The 12407-nt window shown below is 41.0% G+C and overlaps 1 protein-coding gene across 3 annotated transcripts in view; it reads right to left on the bottom strand.

The window, feature by feature from the left end:
* NRP1 (neuropilin 1) overlaps positions 1 to 12407 on the bottom strand; it is a 114282-nt gene that overhangs the window by 10533 nt on the left and 91342 nt on the right. For all 3 annotated transcript variants that reach the window (XM_017820204.1, XM_017820203.1, XM_017820205.1), the window contains exons 13-14: positions 7984 to 8043; positions 776 to 913 (exon numbers count right to left, since the gene is read on the bottom strand). In XM_017820204.1, the coding sequence (XP_017675693.1) occupies positions 776 to 913; positions 7984 to 8043 (198 nt within the window). The remainder of the gene's footprint in view (positions 1 to 775; positions 914 to 7983; positions 8044 to 12407) is intronic.

The raw sequence follows: 12407 nt of genomic DNA, 5'->3' as shown, positions 1-12407 counted from the left end.
GGATTTAAAAAGTCCAATTTTGTCTAATTTCCTTGTCATTCTCATTAGGCAAAGGGTAGCAGAAGTGGGAAGGGGGATTCATCTCAACACATTTGATTAATCTGCACGTATGCAAGCGAGAACACTAAAGTGAGAGGCTGTGCAGGTCACACAGTGCCCTCCCTTCTCCACTACCCCGCAGCATATTTATTGCCTAATTATGCAGAGCCATGAGTTAGATACTACAAAACAAACCAATCAATTTCCCAGGGTGATATTTCTGGAAAAACTGAGTGTGAGCAAAGGATGGCTATAATCTTCAACTCCTGCTGGAAAGGAGAAGAGCATGGTAATACATCAATCTGGGAAGTTTCACTTAGAACACCTTGCTGTAGTGGGTAGTCCCTCTAAATACAAACAGGAATAAAGTGAGGTTTGTGCATGACTGTATCGGTTGGTCAGTGATATTTGCAAAATATTTGTTCATTCAAATATTTTTCTACACCAGATGATGGTTATCCAAAGGCAAGTCAAGGGAATATCTTCAGTTCCTAACAATAAATAATCTTTATTCCCCAACAAAAAGTATAATTATAGTCAGCTGTAACTACCTATAATAGATTAGGTTTCCTAGAGAACCATCTTTTTGACTTTACATACTTCAACTTTAGCTATAAGATACCTTATAATATACTTTAGTTATAATTCTCTCTCCTGTCATTTTTGAAGACATGCTGGTATTAAACAGAACAATCTCTTCCAATGTAAAATGGCTAAATCATGAACTCATGATTACCTGTGTGGTCTTGAATTGGCCCGGTTTTGCTGGTCAGGATTGCCCACCTTAAATCCACCTGGTTGTCGTGCTCCCAGTGGCACAAAGTCTTTTGGGATCCCCAGCCAAAGGCACAGTTGAAATTGTATAGTGGTAGTTCTGCAATGAAAGAGGGAAAAGGGGGAACAACATATGATGATTAATTTTCTACTTCAAAACAAATGTATACAATTGACCATTAATGGAACCATTCCTCCTTAAACTGTGAGAAGCCATAGCAAGAGCATCCCTCCTGGGAAACAGATGAAAACCTACTATTTTTTGTAAATGATGTGATTGTTTCCTGTCTCTTTATGACCCATATTTTGGGATTTTTTTGATTGATTCTTGTGATTTGCCCACATTAGCTGATAACCACATTGTAACATATATGACTCACAAAGAAAGATCTGGCTTACTTATCAGATATACTTTCTGGTATTTCTTTGCCCTGTAATGGTGCAACGTTTTGCAACAACTTGCAATGAGATTTGGACAAAAATTAGAAAAGACAGAAACATTAGTGGAATGTCCTTGGCAAGGAAAGAATTTCGGGTGAAATCTGCAGTACGTGGCTTCAATAAGGAACTCATTCAGCATCTTTGAGACGGTTAAGTAGGCCCACAAGATGGCAGCATTGAAATGGACAAATTGAAAGGGAAAAGGGACAAATGTGGCTGATTGCCAAATGAACTCAAAATAAGCTTCAAAACAAGCTCTGCATAAAACAAGGGAAGTCTGGCATTATGGTCAGGATGAGATCATATCTTGTCTTTAGCTCCTTTTCAATTCTGCCCAAAGGTTTAATACATAGTAGCTTATTTTCTTCAATAGAACTTGGAATTTAAATGGAAAGATTATATGAAGATAGCACATAAATCCCTTGCATTTCTCATTTTCAGAAGCAGTTTGAAATCTTTTGAGCTTTTGCTTCCTAACACATTGGTGTGAACTTTTATCTCACCTTGAGCAATGACAATTCCCAGCAGAGCAATACCCTTCCCACAGCAATGTGACCAAATCCTGGAGTCTTTTCTCAGTCATGACTCACGCCTTATTAAAGGAATAATTTAGGTTTACTTTAATGTGATGCTTTGTGCAAGTATAAACTAAGAACAAAGGACTCTGTGCTCCCATCAATATCAGCTCTGGGTGAAGAATTGTGTGTCTTGCCCATTATTAATAAAAAAAGTCATGAAAGATAATGCAACCCCTAGAATGAGTTCGTTTATTGTGGGAAAATAAGGAGAAATATGAGAAGTGTGTTGAGACCTGTGGTTGGCCTGACCTTTGAGGTGGAGCTCTTCCAGTCTGAAGAAGCAAAGACCTCCTCCATGTAGTGAGATGCCAGGGAAGACTGGGAAGGCTTTTGAACTCACAACCCAGATTTTAATGGAAATTAAACTAGAATAATCATTTTATCAAGACAGAGGAAACCTCAGGTGAGTCGGTTGAGACAGAATGGATATAAAAAGGGTTCATCTATCATTCTCTCCTTGCCTGCTGTGTCCTGGTTTGGCAGGTCCTTGCTCCCAGACATAGTTTTAACTCAACTCACTGGATTTCTGCATTGCAGCCACTGTGCCCTCTCTCCTCTGGCCCCTAGAAAACTTCATTCTGCCAGTAGAGAGGTCTGAGCCATGGCAGTTCCTGCCCCTCTCCTCTGCCTGTCAGTGCCTTTGCTGTGCTGGGGCTCTCTCTGCACCAAGTTCTCGTTCCTCACTCCTTCCTTTCATCCTCCCCATCCCTCCTGCCTCCCCCCTCTCTCCCGCTGGCCTCCAGAGGGGTCTACTCCACATTGTCACGAATGCAGCATCCTAGTTGGGAACAAATGAATTAAACAGATAATGTCTGGCACAGGAATTCAATGTGGAGAAAAGATGTTTCCTGGAGCACCCTAGCCCTTTCTAGGAAAGAGGCAGATTGTGGTGAATAATCTCTCTTTGGGCTCAAAACGTTGAAAAAGCAGAGCTCAGCCTAAGCACATGAGTGCAGAAAGGCAATCCATTATGTCTCTTTCTTCAGTATATGGGTTTTTTTTCTAGACAATGGGGCTAAGATCAAAGACATTTGCCCAAAAGGGGACATCTGAAAATCAAGGGGAGTTTTTAAAGAAATAGAATGACATTGCAATGAATTAAACGGTTTTAAGATCATGAAAAATAGCCTTTCATTGTCAAGGAGGCCTAGGGAGAGCTATATTGCATGGCTTTGACATCAGAGCCATGAGAGAGAACTTTAGAAAAGGTTTTAGAAAACGTAAAACAAAATTAATCTTATTAATCCCAGAGGATTATATTATGCAAAGCTAGTGATAGCCTGTGTGGTATTCAAACCACAGCAAAGGAGAACAGTAGTAGATAGATCGCATTCATCTGAAGATATCATACAGCCTAAATGAACACATAGCACAAACAGATTGAAAGGACTAGTATTGTTCAACTCTGAATAAAAATAAATAGCAGAATACACAGGAGAAGTATGTAACTGAGTGAAGAATTCAGACAAAAAAGAATACAATATTCTGTTTTTTCCATTTCATAGCCCAAGAACTGTGAGATACTCATTGAAGTTCAATGTGGATCAAAGGGAAAAAATTCTCACATGATGTGAGCTGTACTTGCTCCCTCAAATGCTGCTAAGGCTGAACACAATTCAAAGAGAACTGGACACTGAAATGAATAAGGAAAATATCCAGAATTTAACTCTTAATTTTAAGTGCAGGAAGTGACCAAAGCCTTTCGCTTTATGCTCTGAGGACAGCTCTGAACACTGAGATTAGAAGGAGAGTTTCAAAATAGAGCTAAATTTCACAGCCCCATCTAATAAATAGTTTCTTACACTTTCATTTGAAATATATAGTCCAGGAAATTGGCAAAGAGCCTAAGTCTGATATGCTTTGGCCATGCCTGTGTTCCTTGGCTTCAGACTCAGAGACAGCATGGTGTAGCATAAAAATGAACTTGTTTTCCATGCAGAAGTTTCCACTGAAACTGAGAAGAATTTGACTGGTAACCTGCTCTCAGTTAGCTATTCCTTGCTAGGTTCCATTTGTTTTCTGAAAAGTGATTGTGTTAATATATTCCTTAGACAATCACAGCAATGGAATTGAAGGTCAAAGACAAGCCATTTCAGAGTGCTCTTATTTTATGGGCTCCTTAAACATGCCATCTCTTATTGCCTACTCTTATGTCTCTTCCAATCCTTCTCCCAGGGACTCATAAAAAGAAAGACAGACCTGCTAGCCAATTAATAAAGGACACTTGTAGCATGAGGATAGGTTCATTAAGGTTCAGTATGGACAATGGATTTGCCCCAGCAAAAGATAGACTAGTTCAACACTTCTATTAAAGGTCTCAGGGGGCTGATACAGTAGCTCACAGCAAGCTACAGGCAATCTGTGCTCTTTGTCCTTGAACTACAGCTTGGCAGCTCTGGTGGAAGGAAGGAAACTAGGGACAAGTAGCATTTGTTGTGCTCCCTCTGCAGCGCTGACCCATTCCCCTGCTAGGATAATTCTCCTGCCAATAGGTGATTGATCTCTTGGTTTGTGTGTATTGAGAGGATGAAGAAAACCAGCTATTATGTAATCAAATAGCAGCTCAGATGAGAATCTAAGAGGGAGGTGTGATGAAATCCCATATGCCTTTTTCAAGATGTAGGGTACGTGATACTGAATTAAAACAGATTTATCCTCTCAAAAAATAACCAACAGCTGTACTTTTTGACCACATCTTGCTCACAGCTGGGACCATTACTGCACATGAACAAGAAAGTAATTTGAAAATCTAGTTGAGTGAGTTTCTTGCAAGTCCATCAATCTTTTGTGGCCCACAGACTTTGATATATTTTTATAAATACTCTAACAAAAGGCAAGAAGGAGCAAGATGGCATTAAAAATGCTATGAAAATTCTCTTATAAGATGCTCTCGCCAAAGGGTAAATCAACATTAAAATAGGAAATTACAAACATAATTTGGACCACTTCAAAGTAGTATATGTGGTTTGATTCATATTTGCATGTCACCTTTTTATACCACTTATGCTGGCAGCACAGAATTACCTTAAATGATAGTAAATGATAACTGCTTTAATACCCCTGTACTGATGCAAAATTGCCCCATCATAAATTAGAATCAGACCTGTTTTACCTTTAAATTATTTCTTAGCATAGATTTTAATTCAAGATTTCTTAGTTATACTAGGTACTTTACTTCTTGGAACAGTCTGCTTTACAAGAGACTTGACTTATACACTGAGAGCACATACTGTAAATGAACAGCTTGCTTTGTATGTAAATAGCTAGGAGACAGGCATTTCAAATAGTCCTTTAGAATTGAAAAAGATGTGTTCAAAAAGACTACATGTTAGCAAGTCTTAAGGCTGAGGCCTGAGAGGTATTTACCTTGACAGACAGATTTGTTAAAGGCATCTTTAAGTTTGAGGAGGAAAGTAGATCCTCTCTTAAAAATAAAAAATAATCCAAATCTTTAAACATTTTTAGCAGTTTGAAATCAAAATAACTTTTTATTTTCTTTCAATTCAGTCTCCTTGAAATGAACTGTAAAAGTCGCCTCGATGGAAAGCTTGTTTGTACATGGAGGCTTTCCAGCTATTTGCTCTTAACAGTTTCCATAGTGTATGAAAGCTGGTTGGAATGGGATAATCTCAGGCTTTGACACACGCAAGCATGTTAGTTTGGGATAACAAGATTAGGGGTATTTGCAGGCTTGAATGCAGGCAGTAGGAGAGCGATATATGGTGTTGGCACCTATTGCAAAGTACCTGTGCCATGGCAGGTGCTGCTACCAAGGGGGCTGGTTAGTCTCTGTCCCTACTCACTGTGGCACGAGCTGCTATGGCCAGCACTGGCACCGTGTAGTTCGTGCAGGGTTACCCACTGGAGCCTGCAAACTGCATCTGATCTGGAATAGCTCTTTGGCTTGGAGTTCATAATTTACCTCATGGTGCATTAGCATCTTAAGGTAAACCACGCCTTAGAGGGAATTAAGGCCAAAACTGAAGGTTCAGTCCTTGGTATGTTAAATTGATACCTTGTTCAGCTTGAGAATAGCTGAATGAGTGCACTTATCCTCAGGCAGCTGAGGGCCAGGGGCCCCCTGAGCAGCCCTGTAACTTCAAGGGCAGTTTAAACTACATTATTTGTAGCTGACACAGCAGACTCTCTCCCAGCTGCGTGGCCCCTCACTCCAATGTGCTCCGTCGTGCCAGTCAGGTCCAGCCATGCCCCTTCAGCAGAGGGAAATGTTTACACCACCCTCAAGCCAGGAGGGGTTTCCCCATGTTGAGGGAAATTTCTGTCTGCCCCTTTTTGGGAGTTTTTTGGCTGCTTTTCAGTGAGGGATTATGAGGCAGCTGGAAACCTTTATGTCTTAAACTGGAGATTCTGGAAACCTTATTCTTATTTATTAGCGTCTGACTGATCTCTATCTATGATCTTTGTAATGTGCTGCCATGTGGGAGCCTGGAGTTTGGGATGTGAACTCGTCCCTTATTCCCGGGAAGGAAATGGTTCCTAGCAGCACAATGCAGGGAAGTAACATTGGCATACTTTGAACAGAGCCCCAGAAACTCCTTTAAAAGAGAAAAATCTTGGCACATCACGGAGTAAGCAAAGGTGGTGCAGGAGGGAAGTAAGGAGAGAAATGAGTTTATCTTAATCTCTGGCAGTAACAGCCAATCTGTTATGGGGAGTCCCGCCTAAGGCAGGGGGATTAAACACAACTTGCAAACTCAGCTGGCACTAGAGAGGAGAGAGCGAAACTGTATTGCACAGAGGCACTTTCTAAATTTACAGTTTGCTTAAATGCTAGAAGATACTTAAAAAAATCCCCTGTAAATAAATTCTTAATTTCATCAAAATAGAAACCTAAAAGATAATTTCAGACATAAAAAACAGAGTGCTTTACTCTAAATCCGTTGCACAGAATCTTTTCTTCCTTAGCATCCCGCATCCCTTTCCAAACTGTGGGATCAGCAGCAGCCCTCCAGCCCTTCAGCAAGGCTGACTGTGGAAGAGCAGGGTGGAGAGGTGTCCCATGAGGCTGGGCTAGTTTGCTGTTGTGCTTCTCATTGCACCACAATCCCCCTCTGCTCATAAAGCAGGGTAGAGCTAGAAATAGTGTATGCTGACTAAGCCAGCTGGATGACACTGGAGACAAATTTTGAGGAGAGTAAAAGCATTGGCCTCTGCAATATCTGAATGCAGAGGCTGAGAGTGGGAACAACACCTTAGCTAAGTCAGCTCTCTCTCTTAATCAGGTCGACACCATCACTGTCCTCTAGGAAACTTTTGCATTATTAGTCCCTTTTTTTCACTTGAAGCAAGAGAGGATTGTTGTCACATGGTCGAGGAAACAATGATAAACATTTACCCACCCTGTTAATAAATCATTTGCAAGACTGTGCCTGACTGTGCTTTAATGGAGGAAATGGGAGTAACTGAAATGTGACCTCTACTGCTTCACAGTTATTGTTGCAAAGGATTTTTAACTGGTGCTCATAGTTTTTCGAGTTTGGCTTTTCTGCCCAAATCTATCCTCTCCCCCAGTTCCAGTAAATTGTACAGAATATTAAAAAAAAATGGTATGCAAGCTGTGGAAGCAGCAAACTAAGGAATTTAAAAGCTGCCAGTTATTGTATTAAGTAAAAAGGACTCGCCGCAAGTGACAACTTGGTTTTCCCTTTTCAAGTTCATGGTAGCAGTTTATTTTGAGAAAACTTGCTAGAAAACAATATTGTAAAACTGCCAGCTCCCTGGTGGAGAAAACTGGCAAACTTTACTTGTCTTAGTTTTGTAAAACCATGGATATAAATAGTGAGTGGGCCTGTGTGGCTCTGTTTTTGTTTTCCCAGAGTTTGCAAACCCACTTTGTGTCACTGACATGCCACATTTAAAGAGTGCACTGTGTGATTAAGTTAGTTTAATTTTGTCAGCATTTGGCATTTGCTGATGCAGAAGGAAATCTTGTTCTCTGCTGTGTCTACATGTGGATGAAAGGAATAAAATATTTACTGTACAGAGCTAAGAGACCAGATGCTTCTTTACTTCAGAGACTTTTAAGGAATGGGAAGTCAGGAAGTGCTGCAATTCATTATTTTGTCTCTGGCATGAAATTTGGGTATGGAATTTATTGCGGTTTTAATAAGAAAAAAGAATTCTTTTTTACCTGGTTGTAATGTATTGTCAATTACTGTTGGCTTTTCTGTATTCAGCACTGTAGTCCCACCTGGAAAAGAAATTATGCGTATCATGATACATGGGACACAACAAAGGACACAGCAATCATTAGGAATATCCTATATATAAACCTGAAATATTGCCATCTTTATTAGACATGTAGGTAACTGAGTATGTGAGCTTAGGCATGAAAATACGACATCAAAGGTCTGGTTTCTTTTATCAAAAAGGAACACAAGGACTCTTCATTAAATAAACCTCTATATCTTCGGAGTTGTTGGAAACACCAACTAAGTAATCCTCACCATGTCCCTGTGGCTGTCCTGGGTTTATAGACACAGATTTGCTCCAAATGACACAGGGAGTCAGTGACTGATGTTTATGGTGCCTCCTAGGAGTCATTACTGTGTGCATTTACTCATTACATGTTGTTTCTCATATCAGGGATGTGAGGTCCTTCAGCCCCTGCCATACTGGTTCCTCCCCAGTTGTTTCATATGTTGTTTCATAGCTGTGTGGTGAGACCAGCTCACAAGAGAAGTACATGGGAATTGCCTGACTTTAGGATCTAACCTAAGGCAGGTCTCAAAGTGAAGGAGGAATTAAAGACCTCCCCTTTGTCCTTTTCTTCAAGCAGATAAACAAGAGGTGAGTGGGGTCATGGACCTCTCCTAAGCTCACTAATTGTTATTTTTAAAATACTTGACTTTTTAAAGCAAGCCTCAAATTATTGATAAAGGAAACAAAAAGGAAATTAGCACAATTATAAATGCACAGTGGGGTGCTGATTACCAGTCAGTGGTTCCTCTTTTCTCCAGCAAGCAAGTGCTTAAAGCATTATAGAAAGGATGACTATGAGGAGTTCCAATGAGAATGAATGCCCAAGCTGTATCAGCCTTATGTTTGTGAGAATAATCTGATGGGAAATGCTATAAGCCACGCAAATAGAGTAGCTCTGTATGGGGTCCAAATAGAGCAGGAAGGAATCTGGCCTCCAGCACAATTACAGTTAATTGCAAGGGAGGCTTCATTGTGATACTCACATATGTGCAAGTGCTGTCACGAAAGCAACTCTAACAGTCATACCCACGAGAACGCGGGTGCCACACTCGCATTGGGAAAGGATAAAAGACGGTAAGGCACTGATGAAATCCCCTCTGCACTGCCCTGATATCCTTAACTGGCCACAAGACTTACATACTTGCCTTCAATGATTTTGGCAGAAGAAAGGCAAGTTTACAATTAATTTATTGGTAAAATCAGTTCTGTGCATTTTAGTGTTTTAAGTAACTTCAAAGGTACAATGAAGTGTTTCTCCAGTGTCCAGAACAACTGGGCACTGCTGCCTGGGGTTTCTAGGTGTTGTAATAATAAATTATACCAAATACCAAATGGTATTTGGTACATGGTATTTGTCCTCAGACAACTGCAAGAGAAGTGTAGGGAACAGAACAAAGGTCTTTATGTAACCTTTGTCGACCTCACCAAGGCTTTCGATACTGTGAGCAGAAAAGGTCTGTGGCAGATTTTGGAACGTTTAGGTTGTCCCCCTAAATTCCTTAAAATGATCATCTCACTCCATGAGGATCAGCACGGCCAAGTCAGATATGGCAATGCACTTTCTGAGCCCTTTCTAATAAAGAATGGTGTGAAACAAGGCTGCGTTCTTGCTCCAACCCTATTTACACTCTTTTTCAGCATAATGCTCCAAAGGGCCATGGCAGACCTTGATGATCAGGACGGTATCTACATTCGATACCGTACTGATGGAAGCCTTTTCAACCTAAGGCGACTGAAGGCTCACACCAAGACCTTAAACCATCTTGTCCAGGAGCTGCTTTATGCTGATGACGCCGCCCTTGTTGCCCACACAGAAGCTGCCCTGCAGCGTTTAACATCCTGCTTTGCAGACGCTGCTGAGCTCTTTGGGCTGGAAGTCAGCTTAAAGAAGATGGAAGTCCTCTACCAACCTGCACCTCAGGAAGTCCCCCATCATCCCCATATCACCATTGGCCAGTCAGAGCTTAAATCAGTCCAGCAGTTTACCTACCTAGGTAGCCTCATCTCCTCAGCTGGTAAGATTGACGGGGAGATAGACAACAGGTTAGCAAAGGCATATAGTGCTTTTGGAAAACTCCATAAAAGAGTATGGCGTAATAAACACTTGAAGAAAAGCACCAAGATCAGTGTTTACAAAGCCATAGTGTTGTCCACTCTCTTATATGGTTCCAAATCATGGGTCATCTACCGCCACCACCTACGTCTCCTAGAACGCTTCCATCAACGCTGCCTCCGTACAATCCTAAACATTCACTGGTCAGATTATGTGACCAATACATCTGTTTTAGAACAAGCAGCTGTCACTAGCATTGAGGCCATGTTGCTGAGAATTCAGCTGTGCTGGGCAGGGTACGTCTCAAGGATGAAGGACCATCGCCTCCCTAAGATCCTGCTCTATGGTGAACTTGCCTCTGGATGCCGCAAGAGAGGAGCCCCGAAGAAAAGATACAAGGACTCCCTGAAACAACATCTCAGCCTTGGCCATATTGATCATCATAACTGGTCTACTCTGGCCTCAAATTGGGAGGCCTGGAGACACACTATCTACAATGCTGCTGTTTCCTTTGAGAACACATGCAGGATCACTCTCAAGGAGAAAAGACAACGCAGAAAGAATCGTATCCTGCTGAATACACCACCTAAGGAGTCTTTCTGCTGTGCCTTTTGCAATCAGATACGTCTATCTCATATTGGCCTCATAAGTCACCAGCGTGCCTGTAACAAACGTGGATAGAGCCTTCCTAAATCTTCGTTCGCGAAGCCCAGCCATGAATAATAAATTACACTAAAGTGTCTGCACCTTTGTAGAAGGGCAATGTAGTAATTTTCAATATTAGTACTGAAACAGGTTCAGTTCCCCAAAAGAACTGGTGCTCAGAAAGGCCAGTGGCTGTTCCTTTGTCTTAGAGATTATAAACTGCTCCATAAGCTCAACCTGCAAAAACTGCCATAAGGTTTTTCTTCTGCTCAGTGAGCTTTCCTTAAGAGACATGTTGGATGCATTCCTGAGCTCCCTGAAGTGCAGAGACTATGAGTGAACATGGAAGGTGCTTGAATAGATCTCTTTTTTTTCCCATCATACAGCCCCCATCTATGTAAAATATGTCTCTAGCTATTGGGCTTTCCCAGACCGTGTAAGGCTTTGCAGGAAAGCTCCAGTGTTTCCTGACCTGGGTCTTTCTTTTCTAAAAGATTAATAAATTACCATGTTTAAACACTGAAAGATTTCTGAGTTACCTTAAACACAATACAGAGTATTTTGTCAGACTCCCCACATGGCTGTTTTCAAAGGGAATAAGATTCATCTGGGGCATGGATTTGAAAAGCAGTGACAGTGACCATGCACTGTCTTTTCCACTCAAGACTTCTTTTTTCAATTTATGATTTGCAACATGCAATTACAGGAGACATTGGCAAAACTCAGAAAGGGTTTGATGCTGAAACTGCACTCTCATTAGTATCTGCTGCCTGATGTTCTACTTGGCTCCGTCCGAAAAGCCAATCTCTTACCTAAGCTTTCCCAATGTCCTCTGGGACAGCTATTGCCAGATTTTAATACTATTTTATATCATTGATATAAGAAGCAATAAACATTTATTAGATAAGCCCATCAGGGAGCAGTGATGAAATAACTCGTGTTGCTGCATCTAAAAATAAACTCAATTAATGTAGATGTACAGATCTCATCAAACAGACCCAGAGATTTGCGGAACAAGTGACCCCCAAGAAGAGATCAAACGCATAGAGGTGCAGTGTCAGCTCTCTAGAAGGACTAGTGGTTCTGTGCAAAACTGTGAGGATATGAAACCTAGCAAGCTTCCTCTGTTCCAGATGCAGACTATGTTATGCCTCCCCCCCTATTTTTCTGCTAGTGATGGCAGCTTGGAGAACATTAGCCCCTCTGTGGCTGTAATGCATTGTTGGTGGAAAAGCTCATGGAAATATTTCTGGCAGTGTGAGTATGTGTAAGTATGCTTTGATGAAACAAATGTGTTTTGTTTCTGTCTGGGAAAGGTTTGGGGATGAGATTCGACTCCTATACTAAATGTTAGGTAGGGAGCAGATATGTAAATCTAAACAATATTTGGAGTTCTTCAATCTCAGGCAATAAACCCCAAAAGGTTTGTCCAGCTTTTCTGTTAATAAGAGAGAGTTTAATTAGGGCATTTCATTAGACACAATTCCTGATACAAAAATTGCCCTCTCTTCCATCTAGTCACTGTTATTTGCTTCAAAAATTACATAGCTGAGAAAACAATCAAAAGAATTGTCATATGTAAAAGGCAGATGCCCATGTTTTGGCAGCACTAACAATATGAACTGCATACCAATATCCATTAATGTTGAGTGATT

The sequence above is a fragment of the Lepidothrix coronata genome, unplaced genomic scaffold (assembly GCF_001604755.1).
Source record: "Lepidothrix coronata isolate B3197 unplaced genomic scaffold, Lepidothrix_coronata-1.0 Scaffold80, whole genome shotgun sequence".
Lineage (NCBI taxonomy): Eukaryota > Metazoa > Chordata > Aves > Passeriformes > Pipridae > Lepidothrix > Lepidothrix coronata.
This window is presented reverse-complemented; position numbering and strand designations above follow the sequence as displayed.